Consider the following 24,875-nt stretch of genomic DNA (forward strand, 5'->3'; position numbering starts at 1 on the left):
AATAAGAGAGGGGCCTACCCATGATATATTCATTGGGCTATATTTTTACAAATGACAGTGTTGCTAAAGTAACAAGTGAAGAATGATGCATAGGCACTCTTGATTTTCTAGCTGCTGCCACTAAGCCTAGTAGAACTTTCTTGTTTAGGGGGCAGCCTGTCATCCTCTCTTCTAAGCAAGGTGGGAAACTGGACTCAGCTGCCCTGAAGGAAGGCCTTCTTTATTAAGGGTACGAGATTTTGTATGGAGATGATGGGAACATACAGTTGATTCTTATTTGTAGTAGTGACATTCTATGAAGGATCTGCAAACACTGAATTAGTGAATACTGAAACATTGATCGTAGGAGAAATACAGGGGTAAGTTCCTCTAAGCCTCTGGTCAAATTTTTTGTAATCAATATATACCCTTGTCTTATGTATGTTTCTGTATAAAGACACTTTATTTAATAGATATCTCTTACAAATGATTATATGCAATGTTCTGATGATTACAGCATTTTTCAATTATAATTACAGTATTTCTATGTAAGACAAAAAAAAAAAAAGAAAAAAAAAGAGAGAGAGAGAGAGCTCTGAAGTTGTCCTGCACTTGGGTCATTATGACTTGTCAGATCTAACAGTGAAGTTAGAGAAATCTATAACAGGTAACACGGTGTATGTGTGTGTGTGTGGAGGGTGGGGTGGAGCGAGATGGCCTGCCTCAGGAGAGTATACCACAAGTGTCTGAGGTTTTGGAGTTAGGACTTGTCCTCTGCAATAGATACCCATTTGTGTGAAAATCAGCTTCTGGAGTACTTTTGGGAATAGGTAGAGCCTGAACACGAGACATCAAGTAACTATGGCATTAGAGTTGCCTATCAAGAGCTGTGTATTTTTAGATTCACCAAGATATAAAGTCAGGTAGGCATTCCAGCATTTTAGATTGGTCCTGAGCACGTTCAAAAGGCATAAGTAAAGTACGTGAATAAGGGACCCACATTTCCATAACACCTACTACTTTTGAACAACTGCCTCTCTCCCAGTTCAGGGGTGCAGGTGTGGTTCTCCTTGACTATGACTAACTGGCAGGAGATGAACTCAGGAATGATTCATGGATGAGTTGATGTGAGCCAAAAGCAAGCTGCTGCCATATTATAGCTCCATATTTTTACCCCTAAAACAAGATGGGGAGCAGAAGTTCCTGCAGTTGGAAGACTTTGGGGAGCACCAGTTAGTTGTCCCCTTTTATGGAAGAAAAAGTGGCCTGAGTTAGCCTGGACTAACAGGCAATGGTGAATGGCATGGCTGGTTGGTCAGGTGGTCTGAAAGAGCAAAGTTGTGAGATCAGAAAGAAAGAGAAATGGGGAAAAGACCTAAGGATGGACTTATGTAAGTTGACACAAAGTGCAGAGCTTAGTGCCACATCAATGACTAGCAGAAATATATTATAGAGACTGTAGCTGTGCTGAATAACTGGGTACATGGTATGACTTGTTTGGTGGGAGCCAGCCAGGTTTTGTCCTCAGGTACAAATTGCTTGCTCAATGGGCTCTAGAACAGAAAAGTCACAGTAGCAGGGATGGAGGATAGTCATGAATTTAACAGCTTGTGCTTTCTCACCAAGATTCATCTACTTTCAACCATTCCTGATGCCTGAGTCATTGGCAGTAGGGACTGCTACTATCCTTGAAGGAGATCATCCAGTTCCTTGATATGGAACTCCTTCCACTCTGGAATGGGCACCAATTTGCCCTTGCCAGAATTGACATTTACTGAATTTGGTCTTGCCTTTGCCATGCCACTCTGAGGGCTAACAAAATGGCTGATTTACAGGTATGGCTTTACTGATATCATTGTCTTCGAAGCAAGTGCAACAGTGGGCATATAACCACAAGATCCATTGGTCGTACTAGATATCACCACTGGAAACAGCTGGTTTGACAGAATTGTTGAGTGACCTATTAAATGCTCTTTCAAGGTGCTATTTCATGGATGACATGCTGGGCAGGAGTGAGAGCACCGTCTTCTAGTAGGCATCCTATGCATTGAATTAGAGGTCATTAACTATGGTGTGCCGCCCAAATCCAGTGCACTGCCTATTTTCATAAATAAAATTTTATCGGGTCACAGCTTCTCTCATTTGTTTATATTTTGTCTTTGGCTGCTTTTGTGCAGTAATGATAAAGCTGTTGTCAGATTGTGACGGTCCACGGAGCCTGAAATATTTACTCTCTGGCCTTTTATGGAAAGTTTGCAGACCCCTACATTAAACCAATGGTGCTTGTTCCCATTAAACAAAAACATAAGTCCATGCTCCAAATGATATTGGCTTCTCTCAATATCATTCCCATTTTCCCATTTACAGAATATGCCTCTGATCTCAGCAGCTTTATGTCCTAATTCCCAGAGGGTCGGGTGAGGCACGTCTGCCTGGGAATACAGTATGGTTTTCACTGACTCTGAAGCTATGACTGCCATGTAGTCACTATGGGATCCTGCTGCTGTGCAGAACAGCAGGCAAGGAAAGCAGTGATATTGGTAGGGATGGTCATCCCTGATAACCCTGAGAAGTCAGGGTTACTGCTGTAACGGAACAGAGATGTCCTGGGGATAATTGGATGTCTCCATGCTCAGAGGTTACAGTAAATAGGCAATTGAAACAACTATAGTTTGACAAAGACAACACAACCAAGGGCTTTGAGCCCTCAGTAGTGAAAGTGTGGATCACTGCATCAGGCAAGCAACCTAGTCCAGCTGAAGTGCTAGTCAAGAATGAGGGAGCTCTGGAAAGAGTGGTAGAGGAGAGAAATGAAAAATAATAGTTTCAGAAACCCTCCTGCATTGTATTTTCTGGAGACTACAGCTTGCCTCTCCCTTGGAGAGTCCAGGATGGACTCAGCATGTGCAGAAGTGGAGCTGAGTTTACAAGGGATGGACTAAAATAGATGCTTTGTGTGCTCCGTGTCATGTCCCCTATGTCCACCTCTGATTTCAGTTGCATATGTGGTGGACCACTCCGTGTGAGATCAGATTCGTGCTAACAGCATCCCACTTCAAATATGTACCACAAATCTCTGCTTTTCTGCCTTAAGGTCTTCTCCAAAGCTGAGTCTGGATAGCCCGTGTGCAAGCACAGCCTGAAAGTATAGCGGAGTTAACACCCCTGGGAGAACCCCTTAACCAGTAGGGATCAGTGGACAAATGTCCCAGGTTTATGTTCAGATTGAAGTATAAGAGGTATTCTGCAGGGTTCCCAGAGGTGAAATTGAGCCCCTGTTGCCCATAGAAGCAACTTCAATATCACTTGATATTGTCATTTTCTTTTGTCTGTTTTACTGTATTTCTTACTCCTGTTTCCTAATATCACCTCCCAAATAAATTACCCAATCCAGATCCTTGTCTTGGCTATACTTTTTTGGGGGAATACAAGCTAAAATACATTCTCATTAAGATCAGAAACAAGCATGCCCACTATCATTGCTGCTCTCCAACATAATACTGTCCTTATTTATAGATGAGATGACAGTCTGCATGGAAAACTCAGAGATTCAACTCATAATCTATCCGCACTAGTAAAGGTGTTCTAGTTTGCCAGCTGCCGGAATGCAACACACCAGAGACAGATTAGCTTTTAATAAAAGGGGATTTATTTCTTTAGTTCTTCAGAGGAAAGGCAGCTAACTTTAAACTGAGGTTCTTTCTTACGTGGGAAGGCACAGAGTGGTCTCTGCTGGCCTTCTCTCCAGGCCTTGGGTTCCAACAACTTTCCCCTGGGTGATTCCTTTCTGTATCTCCAAAGGCCTGGGCTGAGCTGCGAGTCCTGAGATGAGGTGTGCTGACCTGCTTGGGCTGTCCTACGTTGCGCTCTCTCATTTAAGAACCAGCCAGTTAAGTCAAAGGTCATTCATTGCAGCAGGCACTGCCTCCTAACCGACTGCAGATGTAATCAGCAACAGATGAGGTTCACACGCCATTGGCTCATGTCCACAGCAATAGATCTAGGCACCTTCACCTGGCCAAGTTGACAACTGAATCTAACTACCACAAAAGGAGTTTTAAAATATGCTGAATGTAAGATTAATTTATAAAACACTGGTAACTTTCCTTTGTATCAGCAGAATACAACCAGAAAATATAATGGAAGACCAGATTCTATGAATAGCAATTTAAAATGTAACAAAGTAGTATTAAAACTATAGTGGCTACAAAATCACTCATAATTAAGAATATATGAGAGCTTTAAGAAATTTTAAGAAACTGTTAAATGACGCTAAGGAAAATGGCGGCATAATGAGGTATGGGATTTAGCTTGTCCTCCAGAGCAGCTAGTAAATAGCCAGGAACAGTACAGAACAACTGCTGGGGCAACGTCAGTGACCAGACACACAGCATACACCAGTCGGTCTGGACCAGCTGCGAGCCCTCCCAAATCTATGAGTTTCCCAAGCCATGGAGGCCAACGCCCCTCCCCCACAGGCTGCTTCCAGAGGGGAAAGGAAAGAGACTTGACTAACAGCAAGGGACTAAGAGCAACCAAGCTCCAATTGTGGAGTTAATAAATTCTGACTACTAAAAATAGACCCCCAGCTCAGCTGAACCTCGAGTAAAAGCTAAGGTTGCTGGTTTTTGCCTCGGCGCAGAGGGGACAGGACTGATGGAGAAAGAAAAAAACAACAACCGAGTTTTGGATTGGATAGCACAAAATACTTGAAAGGGTCTGGGCCCTGAAGGAAAGGAGGGGACACATAGGACCTGGAGATACATAGAGCAATGTACCAACTTAAGCTCTTGATTGGCAAATGCAAGGAAGGGGGGTCCTGCTCTGAAAAGGATTTTTTTCTTTTCTTTTTTGTGGCTGTGTTTTTGTGGCTTGATTGCTCTTTGCTCACAACTGCAAGGCTTCTCAGGCTCCGGCTGCCCCAGGCAAGGGTGGAATTAAGCTTGTCTGAGAGAAAAAGAAGCTGGTTAGGTGAAAGGAATTAATTCCCTGGAGGCTGTGCCTTCCCAAGAGACTGGGGTGGAATACTTCCCTCAAAGAATTCAGACCCCAGGGTCTGGAAAACTGACTCAATTAAAGTCAGCATATAACCTCTCCTCTGACTCAATCATGCCCCAGCAGAAGGAGTCTGCTGAAGTTAAAGGTATGGCATCACTTTATGCTGGTGGGACCTGCAGACAGACAAGCCCCACATACCAGGCAGGATAGGAAAAACACAGATCTAGAGACTTCATAGGAAAGTCTGTCAACCTGCTGGTTCTCACCCTCAGGGGAAACTGAGGCAGGTGACTCTTTCCTCCTGAGAGGAGGCCAGTTTGGTCTGGGAAAATCTTGCTGGAGTCTATAATACCTAAGTAAAAAAAACAACAACAACAAAAAACTGGACTATACAGGCAGGGCAAGAAACAAGAAAATAAGAACTGAAAAATTCTGATCTGTTAAACTAAACCTAAGCTAGAGGTCTAGAATAAGCTGAACTGAATATCAAAGAACAGATAGACAATAAAGTCATCCAGCAAGAAAATCCTAGGTCAAAAAGTGAAAATAATCTCCAGAATAAACTAATTAAGGAAATTAAATATCTAGACACCAGCAAAAAGTAATGGCTCATACTAGGAAAATTGAAGATATGGCCCAGTCAAAGGAACAAACCAACTATTCAAATAAGATAGAGGAGTTGAAGCAATTAATTCAGGATGTTCGAACAGACATGGAAAATATCATCAAAAACCAAATCACTGAATTGAGAAAGGATATAAAAAAGGCAAGGGATGACCAAAAAGAAGAAATCGAAAGTCTGAAAAAACAAATGACAAAAGTTATGAGAATGAAAGGCACAGTAGAAGAGATAAAAAAAAAAAAGGAAACTGTTGTGGGGTGCACCAAAAGAGAGACCACACAAGTCAAAGCAATTTGCAAGCCAATTAGGAGTCTTTATTAGCCGGCTGGCCTGCGACTGCCTCAGAAACTCAAGAAGGAGGAATCAGAGAGCAGCCCTGAGGAGTTCTCAAGGGCGGCTTATAAAGGTAAAAACCACAAGCATATCCACAGAAGCAGGAAAAAGGACATTATCTTTTTGAGCCACATCTTGGTTTGCAGCTGTAAGCAAGCAATCTTATCTACAGAAGCAGAGAAATGCCATTTGCTCTTGCGCAATACATCCCATTCTTTTTGTTTCTTAACAATGATTATTGTTCAATTTTTAACTCTTGGGAACTTCCCGCCCTGGATCTTGTGACTCCAGATACCTTCTTCTAGCTAGGGCCTGATTTATTGCCTGATTTATTGCTCCTGACCCCCCACAGAAACCTACAATGTTAGATTTCAAGAGGCAGAAGATAGGATTAGTGAACTAGAGGATGGGACATCTGAAATCCAACAAGCAAAAGAAAATATAGGGAAAAGAATGGAAAAATCTGAGCAAGGACTCAAGGAATTGAATGACAACATGAAGTGCACAAATATACATGTTGTGGGTGTCCCAGAAGGAGAAGAAGTAGTAGAGAAATGAAATATCTTATAAAAATACTATCTAATAAATCTTATAGTAGGAGGAGTTTCCCTAGATCTTACACCCAAAGGATGAGCATTGAAGAAAGAAATATATAAACGGGAATTCCTCAAAATTAAACACTTTTGTGTATCAAAGAACTTTGTCAAGAAAGAAATAAGACAGCCTACACAATGGGAGACAATATTTGGAAATGATATATCAGATAAGGGTCTAGTATCCAGAATATATAAAGAGATTGTTCAACTCAACAACAAAAAGGCAAACAACCCAATTACAAAATGGGCAAAAGACATGAAGAGACACTTCTCAGGAGAGGAAATACAAATGGCTAAAAGGCACATGAAGAGATGCTCAACTTCCCTGGCTATTAGAGAAATGCAAATCGAAACCACAATGAGATGTCATCTCACACCCACTAGAATGGCCATTATCAATAAAACCGAAAACGACAAGTGCTGGAGAGGATGTGGAGAAAAAGGCACACTTATCTGCTGTTGGTGGGAATGTAAAGTGGTACAACCACTGTGGAAGGCAGTTTGGCGGTTCCTCAGGAATCTAAGAATGGAATTGCTATATGATCCGGCAATACCATTGCAAGGTATCTATTCAGAGGACATGAGGTCAAGAACACAAGCAGACATTTGCACACCAATGTTTATAGCAGCATTATTTACAACTGCCAAGAGATGGAAACAGCCCAAATGTCCATCAACAGATGAGTGGCTAAACAAGCTGTGGTATATATGTACAATGGAATATTATGCAGCTGTAAGACAGAATAAAGTTGTGAAGTATGTAATGACATGGATGGACCTTGATGACATTATGCTGAGTGAGATTAGCCATAAACAAAGGGATAAATACTGTATGGTCTCACTTATATGAATTAACATTAATGAATGAACTTGTAGAATTTCAGTTAAGAACAGAGGCCATTGAGAGTTAGAAATAGGGTAGATTTTGGGTAATTGGACCTGAAGGGATACAGATTGTGCAACAGGACTGATTGTTAAAACTCAGACATGGGTAGCACAATACTACCTAATTGTAGCACAATAATGTTAGAACACTGAATGAAGCTGAAAGTGAGCATGACAGAGGGAAGAGGGCTGGGGGCACAAATGAAACCAGAAGAAAAAATAGGTGATAAAGACTGAAATGGTATAATCTAGGAATGCCGAGAGTGCACAATGATAGTGACTAAAGGTACAAATTAAAAAATGTTTTTGCATGAGAAAGAAAAAGAAAGGATACTAAGGAAGAGCTTTATAAATGGAGAGTTACGTTTCTGATATTATCGAGATGTCAGTTCTGTCCAAACTAATCAATAAGTTCCTTTCAATTCCAATTAAATTTCAGCAGGACTTGTTTCATTTCTCAAAGCCATTTTGCTTTCCAAGTTACTTGAGCGATTTTAACTATTACATATAGAACATTGTTTACATTTTAAAGATCATTCTTATATGATCCATTTCCTTCAGTGACCAAGTATTTCTCAATATTTGCTCCATTTGGCAGGTTCATAGTGAAGTATTCGATTCTTGCATTCCTCTGGGTTGCAGTACAGCTCAAGTGGGTAACCCACCATTTCAATTAGAAGCCCTTGCCTTCTTGCTGTTTATGTTTTGTGGTAAGTAACCATAAGTCATTTTTAATTACATCTTTGAGCCCACTCTTTCCCCAATTATTAGATATTTCTTTTGATCATTATAAGAATCAGGAGTTAAGAGAAAAAGTACATATGATTAATGTGAAAAAATTGAAACCTCAAGAAATTGAAGAATTGATGTCATTTTTACCCACCTGTGACAGTTTGAAGCTATTATGTACCCCTGCGGCTATAAGCCTATCATAAATGGAAACTATTTCATTTTAGATGTCACCTACCTCATTCAAGTTGGGTCTTTTCTTTTTCAATGCTCTATGAAATACCTATAATTATACTTTGCAAAGGATTACACATCTAGCGAATTCACTGATGATGCAAAGAGTTTTCTTCATCCCATACTGACAGATAAACACACATACATTCTCTAAGCACAGAGCTTCAAGTTGTATGTTAATCCTCTTGCTGGAGTCCTTTATAAGACAAAATATAGAAAAAAGCCCCAGGGAAGTTCAAAGAGGAATAAAAGCTGCAGAAGCTGGGAGAGAATGACTCACGCACAAGCTCAGAAAAAAGCTATGGACACAGCAGCCAGAAGCTGAAAGTAACAGAAACTGGGACCATCAGCCATCAGCCATGTGCCTGGCCATGTGACAGAGGCTTCCCAGATGGCCAGCAGCCCTTGTCTGGGGAGAAGGTATCATTACTGCTTCAAATTTGACATTTTTCGTGGCCTCAGAACTGTAAACTTGTAAGTTAATAAATCCCCATTGTAAAAGTCAACCCATTTCTGGCATATTGCATTTCGTCAGCTTTAGCAAACTAAAACCACTGTCCAATTGGCAAAGACAAGCTTTTTAAAAGTTTTTTTCTTTTTAGAGGTCAATAGTGTCTTGTGATTTTTATAAAATGGGGACTTTTTTTACTGTCTTGAAACTTAGTCCACTAAAAAAAGTCCCCATCTTCTTAAGTTTTGAATATATTCCTTTCTTTTTAAACCCTGAATGAATTTTTAGGAAACCCTATCCTTTGTGAAGCAACAATTGTGGCTAGGTAATTTCATCATTTTCATGTTTAACTTTCTTCTGTTACATCAAAGTAAAAATAAATATTTTTGTAAAAACAAAAGGATTCCTTATGTTGGCAGAGAGGAAATGGAGGCATCGGAGAAACTGGGCATGTGTACCAGATGACTCGTCATGGTCACGTGGGTGGTAATTATAGCATGAAGACCAGAATCTTAGCCCAGTGCTATCTTCCCTTTACACATTTTCCTGCTTTATGGGTGATGTGCAGAGAATCATCATGTGGTTTGGTACAGCTCCAGGGGGTTCTAGTTGCCTCATATTCAAGGAAATGGAAACACCTGGAGTAGAACCATGTTAACAGGTGGTAGAAGCTTTGGGTTCATGCCTGTACCTCTTGGGCTGTACCACTCAGTGACTTGCAACTACCATGAACTGTACCTCCTTGCCTGTGGGCTTGTTCAGAAGCCTGGAAGACTGTTCTGTTCACCAAAACTGCTAGAGATTTGCTACTATCTGTAGCCTCCTAACCAAAGACCAGATCCTCAGGTGGGAGAAGTAGAAGGTGTGCACATCCCATCAGGAATTCAGCTCCAGCACCCTATAGTGGTAGCCGGCCTGAAAGCCCACCCTTTACTGACTGCCTTCCTGTCCCTTTCTTACCTCCCCACTCCAATATCTGTGTTGCCTACACCTGCCAAACCAACCCACTGCACTGGAATTCTTGTCTCAGGGTCTGCTTCTGAGGGCACTGAAAAATAAGAAACCACGTGTGACCACACTGTATTTAAAGGCCGATTTGTGGCCTGAAATTTATATTTGGTACATTAAACACAGAAAAGTAACATGTAAACTCTGCTGTTTTGGGGCACATAAAGACAAGATGATTTTTCCAAGTCTATGTCTTCATCATTACTCTCATGATAAGAGACAAATTACCAAACTCAGAAAATAGACAACTTCTATCTGCTTTTATATCAAGTCTTTATTAGGAAGTAAAGTGCTCAGTATTACACATTAATGAAATTCCTGAACATTGAGAAAGACTTGCATATATAATATCTTCTTAATAATACCCATACAGAGAAGATGACAAGGAAGGGATGAAGAGGGAATTCTTTGTGACTAAAGGAGAAAAAAAAGTACCTTATTGGACAAGAGTTTTGCAAAATTGTACCTATGAAATGAAAAACAGTACAATAAGTATAAAAAGGCTTTCTAGTGACCATATTGACATATGGCACATGGTCGACATACATGGATACCACATAATGGCTGCACTTCAAATTGAAGTTTGTTTACATGTAACAACATGGTACACGTACATAAATACATACACTCAATATCCCTGCAATGCAAACTTTAGTACCTAGTATAAGAGAACTTGGGGAGCATATTCAAAAGAAAGTGAGGACAGAGATGAAGCTGTGGAGATTAACTGCTAAATAAACCCAATGTGTTTCCCTGGATGCCATTCTAGACAGGGGTGTTTGCTCATTTTCACTAGAGTCAACCAAGATGTTCTATTAATTCAATGAACAATTTATGAATTTAAAATAGAGCAATATAAAAGTAGTTCTCTTTTCAATCAGTTCTCCAAGTGAGTCATTTACTAGCACTGCATTCTCTCATTTGTCCCCTCAGCATGCAAGAGGCCATCTTACTCAATGGTTTTGAAAAGCAAGACTTTCCATTAAAATTGAGGAATAGATCCCCCCCATAAATCTGGTAAGACTCTTTCCCAATGAAAAACGTGGCTACAACCTGAAACTCTGGCTGATACTTTCTGATCGTGGATGAATTTTCAATATCAAAACTGCCTTTTCATTAAATTCAGCTCCATTTAGATGATTTTTGAAGTGCAAGATCAAGAATATTTGAGTTCTGTATTCATCAAACATCATAAAACCAAGACTTTAGTTTTGTAATACTTTGATGTGAATTTCAAAGCTTCCTTAAGCATGCTTTCAAAATGTACAAATTCATTGAGTAAAAGCTTTCAGTGTATACCAAAAAGTTAAGGATGTAGTTCTCACTAGATTAATAGTCACAGCTGAATTTTAATGCTACAAAGTTGAGCCACCGGGAAAGAGACTATATGATAAATCTTTATTTATATGAAACTAATTATCAGAAAAGTCAAACTCAGTTACAACTTGGAGCTCCTTCTAACTCTCCCTGTGATATGGTTCAAGATATTCTTTCAACCCATAATTGATCTTTGGTGGTTTTATTTAGGTCATTTAAAATGAGAGCCAAAATAATGCAAAATTTAGGTGATAGAGTTACTCCCTCAGGCACAGATATGATAAAATAACACAAAAGCATAGTATTTATCTTAATCATTCATACAAATACATACTTCCACGATCAGAAAGTACATAAAGACTACATACCTTTTCTATGGTTTGGAGTTCTTTTCCATCTCATCTTTTAGAAAAGTTTACCTCAGGAAAGTAGTTGAAATAAAAGGCTCCTTTCTTAAAGGAAAGCTACCATGTATCAAGCCCATGAGCTAAGCTTGAGTAGAAAGGAATGCCCCAATTTACTTCACACACTGGGCAAAAATGACAATACTGATTTTCATGATTGGAAATAAAACTCAGAAGCCCTTTGACAGTTGTCTTTCAGTTTTAAAAGGCTACTTCATTGTTAACTGAGAAGAGTCAGTCACGGTAGCAACTGGGCATATAACTCAACATACTTTGCACTAAAGATTTTTTTTTTTTGGTACTCAATATTTACACCTAGATTTCTTGTATGAGAAAAAGAAAAAAAATCTTCTTTGATCCATGGGTAAAGTTTATATATAATAAATTAAAGTGCAGAAGATAAACAATTGGTCACAAAGACCAGCATCATATGGTGGTAAGGCATATAAATAGTGTACTTCTTTTGGCAAATCAGGACACATGCATACGAACACACATACTGTACTATACATGGATATTGGAGCTACCGTTTCCACCCCCGCCATCCATGCCTTCTGTAGACTGAGAGGAAGGTGGGCGGGAGCTGCGGGGGTGAGGCATGCCTAAGCCATGACTTATTTGGGAAGCTGCATCATCAGATTCCCAGCGTTCCAATTCCTCCCGCACTAGTCGTTCCATCTGTTCCCTGTGGATTTCACTGTCACGACCCAATCTTTCATCCTAATAAAAGAAAAAGAAACCAAGATGTCAGGGACTGAGTGATGCAGGTGTCTGTACTTAGAAACTGCCTTAGATATTTGGGGATCAAATAATTTGTTTGTAGGTTATGTTGGAGTTTAGGGCATATGATAGCAGTCTCGGAATCACTAAGACAATTTTTCCACCTGAATTCTACCCTCCTGTTAAGGCAGGACCATCAGTGTGTGAAGTATTAAGAAAGTAACACGTCCAGATTATCATCTGATCTGCAGTTGAGCTTCAGTTCTAGAGAAATACAAATTCTCAGATTAAGAGTTACAAAATATGACTACCCCGATATTTTATAGAATCAGAGAGCACTGCTGTTTCAGAGAAAAACACATGAAAATGGAAATAACATTGTGAATTTCTATACATGATTGTAATCATTTAAAAAGAATCTTTGATAATCCACATCGAAGGCAGTGTCACCAACAACATATTGTGGCAATAAATGCCTGCTCAGGGGTCAGTCGTTTTCAAACCTGGGTTCTCATACCTCAGCCACTCCGTCCAGCAGCCTCCCCAGCACTTCCCTCCTCTTCAGTTTGGCCTGCTCCATGATCTCCAGCTTCACTATCACAGCATCAATCTTGGACACTATGCTGCCAATGGAGTGCTCCATTCGGTCCACTCGCCTCACCAGGCTGCAGGAAACCATGATTGGGAGGGCAAAGTCACCTGTGTCACTGTCCTTTCAACCCCATTGGCTTTTCAAATGGAAATGCTAAGCTTTTTGCCTTAAACAATATGACCATCTGATACGCATTCTAAGATGTCTCAAACTTTAGATATAAACTCCCCTGCACTACTGGTGGGAGTGCTAACTGGCACAACTTTTCTGCAAGACCACATTCTATCAGGTCTCTTAAAAATGTATGCTTATTCCTTTGCTCAGATATTCCAGTTTAAAAAAAAATTGTAAAGTAAGTAATTGAGTATAGGTATAATTTTTGGCTGTAAGTATAGTGACAAGTGCTGCTTATTAATGGGGACCACTGAAATCAGCTACATTAAACAATCAATAGAATATTGTTGAAATAAACACTGTTCATCTATATGATGGCATTCTAGGGAGACACCAGAAATGATATGGGGACAATATTTAATGATGCAGAATAATGTTAATAATATAGTAAGTAAATAAAGTGGTTAGAAAATAGTACATTCACTTAATGATCCCATTATTTTTAATAAACAAATTTTGTATAAATGTTAATACTTTAAAAAGATATAAACTAGAGTCAACTTCTGTTATGTTGGCATGAGAGGCTCTGTGGACCCTCTCTCCCCAGTGGGATAACTACATCTGGTGAAAATTATTAAAAAACCCAACCATGTAAAATCTCTGGAAATCTTCTTAGGGCATACAGCAAATGAAGAAACACTTATTAAAAAAACTACCAATTTTCAGACAGAGTGAGAGTCTGCGGCATTTCAGCCATGACCTACTCCTTCTCCCCTGCCCTCTGTTCAGCATGACAGAAACTCCATTCCCAGCAATATTGGTATAAAATAAAGGGCTCCCTCTCCTCTAAGCTTCCTGTTGAGTACTACCATATCTTCTTGTGAAGGGCAGGCTACCAGCATTTACCATCACCCTGACCCCCAGTTTCATGCTGCAGAAACTCTAATCCAGACTAACCTAATCCAGAGCCGCTAAAAGGATTGGGGCTCTTAAACACAATGGAAATTGTGCTGGTAAGTGATTAAGAGGAGGCTGATAGGCTCATGTGATCAATAAGTTAAACTGTAGAACAGCTAGTTTATCAGAGACCACAAGAAGAGACCTCCTGGGATCAGAACTACAAAGACAGGTCTCAAAAACTACCCCTGCAAAGGGGCTCTAATTTAATTGATCAGACTGCAGAGGAATTTATATACCAGGGCATTACTGGAAATAGAGAAACCAGGTGGAAAATACTGGAACCTAACAGCTGGATATAATAGTGCCAGAGGCAGAAGGCTTAACAGACGGATCAGTAAAGGTAATCATATTGTTACAAAAGACAGCATTTTCAGATTTCATAAAAAATACACATGCAAACAATAACAAAAATAAGATCCAAAGAGAGGACAATCAGTCCAGAGTTGTAATAATACATTATCTAACATGTACAGTTTTCGACAAAAACTTACGAAACATACAAAGAAACAGGAAAGTGTGATCCATACATGGGGTAAAAGCAGGCAACAGAAATAGTCTCTGGGAGAGTTAGTTGTCAGATTTAATAGATAAAAACTTCAAAGCAGCTATTATAAATATATTCAAAGAAATAAAGGAAATCATGCTTAAAGAAATAAAGAAAGGTATAACAATGCTTTCTCTATTAGAGAATATCAATAAAGAAACAGAAATTATTAAAAAGGACCAAATAGAAATTCTTAAGTTGAAAAATACAATAAATGAAATAAAAAATTCTCTAAAGAATTTGAGCTGGCTGAAGAAAGGATCAGCAAATTTGAAGATAGATTACTAGAGACTATGCAATCCGAAGAACAGAGAATGAAAAGAATGAAGAAAAATGAGCAAAGCCTAAGAGATATGTGGAATACCAATAAGTGTACTAACATATGCATAATGGGAATTCCAGGAGTGAAGAGAGAAAGAAGCAGAAAAAAATATTCAAAGAAATAATGGTTGAAAACTTTCCAAATCTGATATAAAACATTACTCTACATATACAAAAAGTTATGGTTAGGAACTCCAAGTAGGATTAAACAGAAAGAGATTCACATCCAGAGACATCATAGCACAACTGATGAAAGACAAAGACAAAATCTTGAAACCATGAAGAGGAAAATGACATGTCATGTTCAAAGGAATTCCAAAAAAGACTAACAGCTGACATGACAACAGAAACAATGGAAGGCAGAAAGCAATGGGATAACATTCAATATGCTGAAAGAAAAAATTGTTAACAGAATCTTATTTTAAAAAACTGTCCTCCAAAAATGAAGGCAAAGTTAAAAAAAAAGGAGATAAAGTTAATTATCTGAGAATTAATTATTAGCAGACCCACTTTACAAGAAATATTAAACATCTTAGAAGTGCTTCAGGATGAAAGCAAGCAATCCTGGACAATAATTCAAATCTACAAGCAAAACAAAGATTATTAGTATAGGTAATCATGCAGTTACAAGAGACAGTATAAATGCATATTTCTTCTCCCTTTGTCTCTTAACTGGTTTAAAAAAACACTCATATCAAACAACATGTACATATTTGTGTTGGTAGGCCAATAACATATAGAAATGTAATGACAATAACAGCACAAAGAAGGTGGGTAGAAGCAAAGCTGCACTGGAGTAAGGAAATGACACTAGATATAGTAATTTGAATCTATGGAACAAATGAAGTGAACCAGAAATGGAAAATAAGAAGGCTAATATAACATGCTAAATATATAATCTGTCTCCTTTCTTCTTTCAGATTCTTTGAGACATCAAATTATATCAAGTAATAATTATAACAAAGTATTATTGGATTTGTGACATATATAGATGAAAATGTTCAACAATCATAGCACAAAAAGGGGGAAAAAGGAATACAGCTATCTAGGAAGAGGGAACAGAACTTTACAACATCTTTCTGGATTAAATGAGTATACATGTGAAGCAGATTCTGATAAATTAAGGCATAATTTAAGTAAATTAAATTACTGTAAAGTCTACAGTAACCACTAAGACAATAACTAAAAAAAAAATGGTGGAAAATCAAAAAGGAATTAAAATGTTACCTTAGAAATATTCACTTAATGCAAAAGAAAGTTGTCAGGTGTTGATTTGGCCAGATGATAGTGCCCTGTTGTTCTGCTGCTGTGGACTTAAGTAATCAGCACATGAATTTCATCAATGGCTGATTACAACAGTCGGCTAAAGGGAATAACTTCTAACTTAATTAGCTGGAGGCTTAAAAAGAGAAGTCAGAAGACAGAGAACCAATTCAACACAGCTCAGCTCAGTACTCAGAGCCAACACAGACCCAGATGTTTGAAGATACAGAGAGTAAACACCTCAGGAAAAGCCATTTGAAACCAGAAGCTACGACAGAAAGTCAGTAGACATCATTATGTGCCTTTCCATGTGACAGAGGAACCTAGGTGAAAGAACTATAAATATGGAACTAAATAAATCCCCTTTATAAAGGCCAATCAATTTCTGGTGTATTGCAATCCGACAGCTTTAGCAAACTAAAACAGGAGCAATAGAAAAATAAAGACATGACACATACTGAAAACAAAAAGTTAGATGGCAGATATAAACACAACTATATCAATAATAACCTTAAATGTGAATTGATTAAATACTCCAATTAAAAGATTGCCAGACTGGATAAGTAAACAAGATCCAACTATATGTTGTCTGCAAGAGACACAACTTAGATTCAATGAAGCAAATCAGTTAAAGTAAAAGGATAGAAAAAGATACCAGGCAAAGAGCAACCATAAGAAATCAGGAATGGTTATAGTAGTATTAAAATGAAAAAGTTTATAAAACAAAAAATATTATTAAATATAAAGAGGAACATTTATAATGATAAAATTATCAATATAACATTATAAAAATATATGCACCTAACAAGAGTGCCAAGATATACGAAGCAAAAGCTGACAGAATTGAGAGAAATATACTATTCAATTATAATAGTTGGAGCCTCAAATATCCCAACTTAAAAAAATGAATAGAACAGGTAGGCAGAATATCAAGGATACAGACGACCTGAACAATACTTTAAACCAACCAGACCTAACAAATGTCTTCAGAACACATCAGTCAACAACAGCAGACTATACATTCTTCTCAAGTGCATATGGAACTTTCCTCAGTACAAGTTGTATGCTAGGCCACAAAAAAATAAACAAACAGATGAATACAGGTAAACAGAAACACAAAGACAGATGTTAGTAATTGGGATGTTTTAGTTGGTGGGAATGTGGGACATTTTAATGCTTTCTTTGGATTTTCATTACTTGTTAATTTTTCTATAATGAATACATCTCTTTCATAAAGAAAAAAACCAATAAAAGTTATAAAAAAAAAATCCCATGATCAGTAACAGGCAAGAGTGAATTGAGATTAAAGGGGGGAAATGGCTTGGCCGCATATGGAGTCTTGGCAACTCAAATTCTGCAATTAATTTATACTCACACTTGAAACTCTTCATAAGAAACCCCACTGGAGATGCTTCCCCTCCTTCTGGAGCTATGGCCACTGTCTTCATCATCATCCTCCTCAGAGTCATCCAGGCTCCGTGGGAAACTTCGGCTGCTCATGGGACGTGGTAAAGAACTGTGCTCCAAGTCCAGGTCCTCCTGAGGGGCACAGGGTTCCAGGTGAGGGGCAGGGACACCGAGGCCCCACAGGCGCTTCAGTGAGGGCTTGGGCAAGCAGGAGATAGGCGTGTGCCATTTATTTTGGATTTCTTTGTGATTAACACCAGATCTACGATTCCATACCTTGCAAGTCCATGGACTGGCAAAATTGCAAAACAAATTTTAACACATAGCAAGGAGCTGCTAACTTTTTGTTTGAATAAGAAAGAACATTAAAAACACAACAAAGAAAGAAGTAAATAAAAAATAATACAAATAATATTTTAATAGCTCCAAAACAGGAAGGACATAATCACAGAATTTGGGATTATAGTAATGATACAGAAGGATATAATAAGAATTTAAACTAAATCTAGCATTGGGAAAATGTATTCGCTGTCTTTGTGTTCACATTGCACTATGGTGAAAACTTTGTCACCTACTAGCACTGGTCTGTGGGGTAGCACTTAGAAACTGCTGTTTTAGGCTGTCCACTCAGAAAAAGTAGCTTCTGTGTATAACATTCATCTTGTATTCTCTGTACCTCAATCACCATGAATCTGTTTTGTTTGAACTTGGTTTGGAAAGAAACTGATGAAGATTCCAATTATTTTTTCTGATCATACAAGCCCATTTCAATTTACTGCCAACATTTTTTTTTTTTTTGCATATCATGAATTTTATTTTATTATTGTTTCCTCAGATTGACTTTGGCTGTCTTTTTACTCACTTTTTTTTTCTTTTTACTTACTTTTAACAACTTTTTAAAGAATTCACATGGAAGGCAATTGCTTCTTTAAATGTTACTATAAATACCAATTCTTTGAAGAGCAACTAACTAATCATAAGAGTTTTAATTTGGTATCTCCTGGGAAATCCTGATTTTTCCCCCATTCTCATGGACACTATGAACTATGCCACCAATCTTCTCTTTTCATGTTCTTTGTGTGTATGTGCGGGTGAGACAGAGAGAAAGAAAGAGAAAGAGTGAGAAGAGAGAGAGCCTCAACAGCACACCACTCCGTATGATGTCTGACACATTACGGGTGCTGAGTTGAATCATGTTGTCCTAAACTGGACTCACCCTCTCTTTTTCCAAGTCGTCTCTCATCTGCTGATGTTCATGTTCAGTCAGTTCTTGGTCTCCATCTTGGTCATACTTTGTGAATATTGCCTCAATCTCTGCGTCAGTGTGGCCCTTCCTGAAATTATTGAGAGGACACTGATGAACTTACTCATATACATGGTCCAACTGAACGCAGAGACATCAACATGCAGGAGGAAAGGAGAAAGAGCTGAACGGGGTCAGCCCTCCCCCTGTATTACGCATCAGGAAGACACCTGTCTCTGAAAAAAGAGTGTCTCTTTATGAACATTTGTGACAGAAATACCCTATCAAGAAGATGCAGGAACTTCTCAGGGCCTCAGGAAGTATGATTCTCACCCTTTGAGATCTTGTCGAAGTTCATCAAAGTTTAATTTGCCTCCCCCTTGCCGCAGACTCTCTGAAATGTCATCCACAGTATTTTTTTTCAATTTTAGTTTGACCAAGGCTTTATGGTATCCCTAGTGAAAAGAAAAGACTTGTTTGATTTATTCTCACTTTGCATTTTCTTTTATATTCAATTCAGAGTAGTTACTACAATTAGAACCAGAAGATGCCTGGCATAAGTTGGCCGTTCAACATGTATATATGTTAAATGAATGAATGAGTAAATGTATCCTGAGGTTTCTATAAAACTCTTGCAGAAAAGTTGGTTGGAAATAGTCAGGGCCATTCCATAAATCAAGAACTAAGGGTCTTTTGCTTATATGTGCATTCAAGATCAAATGCCAGGAATGAAAATCACCACATGTTCTATAGCTGTTTGCTTCAGAATAGGTAGGAATATGAAATAGTTCTTAAGAATACATAGTTGTGGATTAAATATTTATTTCCAAATTATCTCATAGTCTCTAATTTCCTTACATGGGTCTAAAATATGTTAAAAAATTCCAGTTAAACATGGATTGTTCACTAAGAAACTACAAATAGGCCCCATTTCTTATGGTAGAGTGGGTCTGTGAAAATGAATGTGCGAGCTGAGACCGTGCAAAGTGTTCTTAACAATTAATCGGAAAAAATACGATTGCTCCATGATCTTTAAAAATTTTTGTCAAAACATTAAAAACTTCCTTACAGTCAGTGAAAATTCACAGGGAAGTGAAAAAATAGTAAGACTAATATATTTATTTAGTATACTGAAATTTAAAACATTAGAAACATTGAGAATTAGAGCATTTTATTTCTTTGCAAAAACTCCTCAAAAGTAGCTTAAACAGTGCTTGCCTTTTAATCCTATAACTGAAGATATGGAATGAGCATCTTTTTTTTATGCCTTCACGAATTCTCATACTCCTTTCTAGGGTTGGATTAGCTTACAGCATTTTATCCCTGTGCTTTCAATGTTGTGACATAGCTCCAAAATTTCCTCTAATGGGAACTTTTTTTCCCCAGGGTCACTTCCTCCGAGACATCTTTCTCCTTTTTGTCGCAATTGTCTTCCCTGTAAGTTTACCTTCACTAAGTTTCTCTGGCTGCATATTCAGAGGCTCTCAAATGTCAGCTGTGCCAACATTCGCATGGTCAGCTATTCCCTTTACAAATCTGTTTATACCCAATTTGTATTGCATGTCCTTATCCCTTTTTGCTTCTTTGCTATACTTTCATCTTTGCTGGCTAATCCTCTCTTTCAATGATAGCTTTTTTTTTGGGGGGGGTGCATGGTTGGGGAACTGAACCCAGGTCTCCCACATGAAAGGCGAGCATTCTACCACTGTCAGTGATTGGTTTTCGTAAGATGCTATGTGGGTTTATCATTGGGAGACAAGGAGGCCCCACAAGTTTACATTTTGCAGTTAGTGGGTGGCAGAACCACAGATGCTTGGTAATCAATCACCAACAGACTTTGTAAGAAGTGCCATGACTGGTGTGATGTGCATCTGTTATGTGTGTAGGGATTTGTGGACTGAAGAGTCAGGATGAGGTTTGTGCTTTATGCTAATATTCACAGTTTATGTACGGTGATAACCAAATTTTGAACCATGTTGGTGGCGGTCTGGTGTTATTTAACTAAATCCCAGTAACTGAAATCTGTGCATCAGAACCATACCAAGTGAGGGATGCCTGTCTATGCTTTGGAGATTTGCTTAAATGTAACTGAATGTTAGGGAGAATTCAGGATAACATGGACCTTAGATTCCAACCAAAGTAATTTGTTTTAAGAAGCTGAAGCTCTCTGGTGTAACATGACTCACAGACATCATATTCCCAGGGCTCGAACCAACTGAAAAACATCATAGTTAAGGAGCCACTGTATCTTTGCAAAATGATGTTAGGGAACAAGCTGTGTACTTTAAATATAGTTACGTGTTGCAGTGCACCTTTACACTTTAAACCAAATAAAGAAGTTACACTGAGAAGATCAAAGCTACCCAATTTGTCCCACCCTTCTAGTTAACAATTAACTACTTCTTCAGAGGGTTCATTAATAAACATTCTCAGGCCCATTTGCTACCTCTGAATTCAGGGACCTTTTCCTTTGATTATTTAAAAATCTCTGAAACAGCAAGGATAAAGTGTGATGACTAAGTGTATTCCTTTTAAACGTTTTCTTGTTTTAAAAAGGCAATTGAGATAGACGACGGGGGAGTATCTTTATATAATTTACCTTTTCAGTTTATTTTGATCTCTGGGTTTCCAAGTGAGAGTCAACTAAAGGAAGTGTCAAAACAAATGAAGGAGATGAAAACAGCAGTTTTGCACCTAAGAGTTGAAAGAGATTACTGAAAACTTAATTCCAGGGATGGGAAGGAGTCTCCGAATTTATGTTCTGTATATACGTCCTGCCTTCAAAATGGAGTATGCTTAAATTATTCCAAAAATATAGTAATCTATTCTTTATTTTAAACAATTCCAGTGGCTCAATATTGATTTGGAAATCTGTCCAAAACAAGGCTCATTTTATGTTGGAAATAAAACAACTCTGAGAATTAAGGCTTTACATACTTTTCTGATAAGATCTGAGAGTTCCATTTCAGCTTTCTGCTGGGCCAAATCAGATTTAACTTCAGAGTAGGTATCATTGATGATGGCCAAAAACATATTCTGTTTGTAAATCAAAAAGAAGTAGAGATTAAAGAAAGAAATCTCATTATATTTTGCAAACCCAATCCAAATATGTGACATATGTCTTTCTGTTCACCTTTTCTATATTCTGAGTATTTCGGGAAATTATAAATTCATATTTTAGTTACCTTAACTATTTCACCCGTTGGGAAAATTATTTTCTCATTAAATCTTGGCAAAGGAAAATATATCTTCTAACTCACTGTTACAAACCATACATGATACATTTTGCAAATTGAGACACAAATTTTTTTTTTGAGACAAGAATTTAATACAACAAACTGTCAATGTATTCACCCATGAGTAGGAGTATTATTGTATTCGTTATTCTTATCGATATTTACTACATTTTTACAACTCTCATAAATTGCTATAGGTGCAGAACTCTAAAAACTTCTTCAAATTTCAATCAGCAAAACAGACAAGTGGTATTCCATGCCAATAACAAGACTGTCACCACAGCACTATTGAAGATTTACAGAGCGTATTCCAAAGAGTTGAAAAGAGCTATTAAAAAATCTTAAATGGGCTTAAAATATCCTCAGAAATAAGTAATAGGATTATTAAGGCCTACTTTAGGAAGACTGTAAAGAAAAATTCAGTAGATAAAACATAGACTTTGGAGTCAAGTAAACTTGGGTTTCAGTCTTGGTAATGCCAAGACTGTGCTTATTAGCCTTTCTAAGTCTCAATTTAAATTCTATTTATTTAGTTAGTTTTGTATGTATAATATAAGAAACACAATAGGATTATTATAAATTATATTATAAGTAATTGCGATGATTAATGAGAAAATCCATATAAAGTGCCTGGGACAGGACCTGATACTTAGTAAGTACTAAATAATTTATAATTATTATGATTCAGTAAGGGTTAGGTTTTTTCCCTGACTTTTCCCACCCTCAGTACTATTAATTTTTATTTCCAAGAGACTTTCTCAAAGCACAGCACCTAATAGACTAGATCATATCTGTCTTTAACATACTTGTCCTCTGTTTTTCCTTTTCAGTACCTAACTGTGGTCTGCATCTATTTCCTTTACAAGTGTGTGGAATTGTCACGAGGGCAGGGTCAGGCTTTACTTTCCTTACCTATGTATCTCCAGTATCTAGCACATTGCCTGGGATATAGTGGTTCAGCAAATATTCGTTATGTGATGGAATGAATGAACAAATGAGGGTTCTATTATTTTAGTGGGCTATACATTACACATCTCTAAATGAAGGAGGAATATCATTTAAGAGTCTGTAGCAGAAATGAAAACAGAATACAGAGTACATATAAAAAGTTCCTGGCCTGATGGCAAATAATTGTTCGAGTAGCCACTCTCATATTTCCCCACCCAATCCAGGCATCTGATGTTCTATCCTTGCCTCCAAATGGTTGTTAACTATTGCCAGCAAACATCTTAGCTGAAGTGAGTTACAGTATTTAATTCTGAAAATCAGGAAGTAGTTACGAAAAGCACTTGAAAGCATGGGGAGAGTCACTCTCTCCTCTCCATCCTGTCTCACAAGGCACACTTAATTGCCAGATGGATGTCTGCAGTAGGAGGTCTCTCCCTGTTGATGCTTCCTTGGACCTTTGCTTCCTGGCTCAGCTTAGGGCCACCTCACACCATAATGGCTTCTGTTAAGCAGGGGCGATAAATTAACACCTGGCAGTCATCCTGGAATGTACTCAGCTTGTCATTTCCTAATAAGAAAGGTGTGTATTGACAGTAGCTTCTCTCTCTTTCTCTCTCTCTATAACTAGGAAGGTGAAGAGAGGGCAATTTCTTTTTCGGCAGTAGTATAAAAAGTTATTTTAGCATAAAAACAAAAACTAAGCTTCTTTTCATGTTCTGGTGCGATTGATCTGATAAAATAATTAAATAATCTAGAAGAGGCTGCCTACTAAATGAAAACGTTTAAATGATTCTACACTTGATCATTTCAAACTGCCACAGTTATGTTCCTCCTTTGCTGGACTAACACCCTAAGAAAACTAAGGAGGCCAGAGGTCAACTAAAGGGTGAGAGCAGCAGAACTCTCATTTCTTGGTTTTGCTTCCTCAGTAGAGATTCAAGTGCTCCAGAATTCAAAGTTCTGCCAGTATCAAAGGGTTACAAAGACCTTCCTCTATTTTATTCTTTCATATATAATTAGAAATAGAAATACAAGAAGCTTAGCCATAATAGATGACTTCAGAAAGATACAACATGGATTTTTGCATAATATTCCTGATCCTTTCAGTTCTATTTAGGTACATATAAGACTCAACCAATAAATACCATACACTTACTTACCCAGTAATATCTGGACCGACTTTGGAAATTTTACTGATAATGTGATCGTTCAACCTTAGCACAAAGGATCTTTAAAAAAGCTTTTAAAAATGGAAACAATCTTATTTTCTTAAGATGATGGTTCAGTGCAGGAAAATCTTAAATGTTGCTGCTCAGATGAAAAATACATACTGCCCAAGTTAAGCTAATTTAACTTAATATTTTTCAAATGGACAAATTAATGTAGAAATGTTAAGACAAAGAACAAAATTCCTTTAAAAAAATGACAGGGCAGAAATCAACAGCATCAACAGAATGAAAAATATTTTTGAAAATAAATTTTTAAGCAATTTCCATTTGCTGTCAGATTTGGTTTTCAATTTAGTATTTGACTATTCTTTTTAGGCAATCTCTAAGTGTGTTAAATATGAATAGATTAGACCAGAATATTTAATCTCGATAATAAATAAATTCATTCAAACATTACTCTTGAAATCCTGGATCTAGTTTGACTGCCAGTCCCTACATTTTAAAAAGGAAGGAAGAGAGAAATGCAAAGTCATACTAGCAAGTGACTATGAAAGCGCTGACAATTGTGATAAAAAAGTTTGTCAGCATTCTACTTTTTAGACAAAAACCTTTATGTAACTATATCTGCACGTGACTGAGTTTTTGTTTGTTTTAATTGAATACACATATATAGAGATAAATGAAAGTCCATAGAGAACATATTTTGTTAAAACTTAAAACTGTGATGTAATGAAAAGTACAATAAAATGCTTTTTAATATTTACATTTTCTCTATTTCCTTGGTGTTTATGTAAAATGATAG

At 37.7% G+C, this 24,875-nt stretch overlaps 1 protein-coding gene across 1 annotated transcript in view; it reads right to left on the bottom strand.

Moving 5' to 3' along the window:
• Positions 1 to 10,091: 10,091 nt before the first annotated feature.
• PKD2 (polycystin 2, transient receptor potential cation channel) overlaps positions 10,092 to 24,875 on the bottom strand; it is a 62,489-nt gene continuing 47,705 nt past the window's right edge. Inside the window, exons 10-15 of the mRNA XM_077142889.1 lie at positions 21,658 to 21,756; positions 19,054 to 19,175; positions 18,694 to 18,811; positions 17,446 to 17,609; positions 12,794 to 12,941; positions 10,092 to 12,276 (exon numbers count right to left, since the gene is read on the bottom strand). Of these exons, the coding sequence (XP_076999004.1) occupies positions 12,061 to 12,276; positions 12,794 to 12,941; positions 17,446 to 17,609; positions 18,694 to 18,811; positions 19,054 to 19,175; positions 21,658 to 21,756 (867 nt within the window). The 3' untranslated portion in view covers positions 10,092 to 12,060. The remainder of the gene's footprint in view (positions 12,277 to 12,793; positions 12,942 to 17,445; positions 17,610 to 18,693; positions 18,812 to 19,053; positions 19,176 to 21,657; positions 21,757 to 24,875) is intronic.

This window comes from Tamandua tetradactyla, chromosome 24, assembly GCF_023851605.1.
Source record: "Tamandua tetradactyla isolate mTamTet1 chromosome 24, mTamTet1.pri, whole genome shotgun sequence".
NCBI classification, from domain to species: domain Eukaryota; kingdom Metazoa; phylum Chordata; class Mammalia; order Pilosa; family Myrmecophagidae; genus Tamandua; species Tamandua tetradactyla.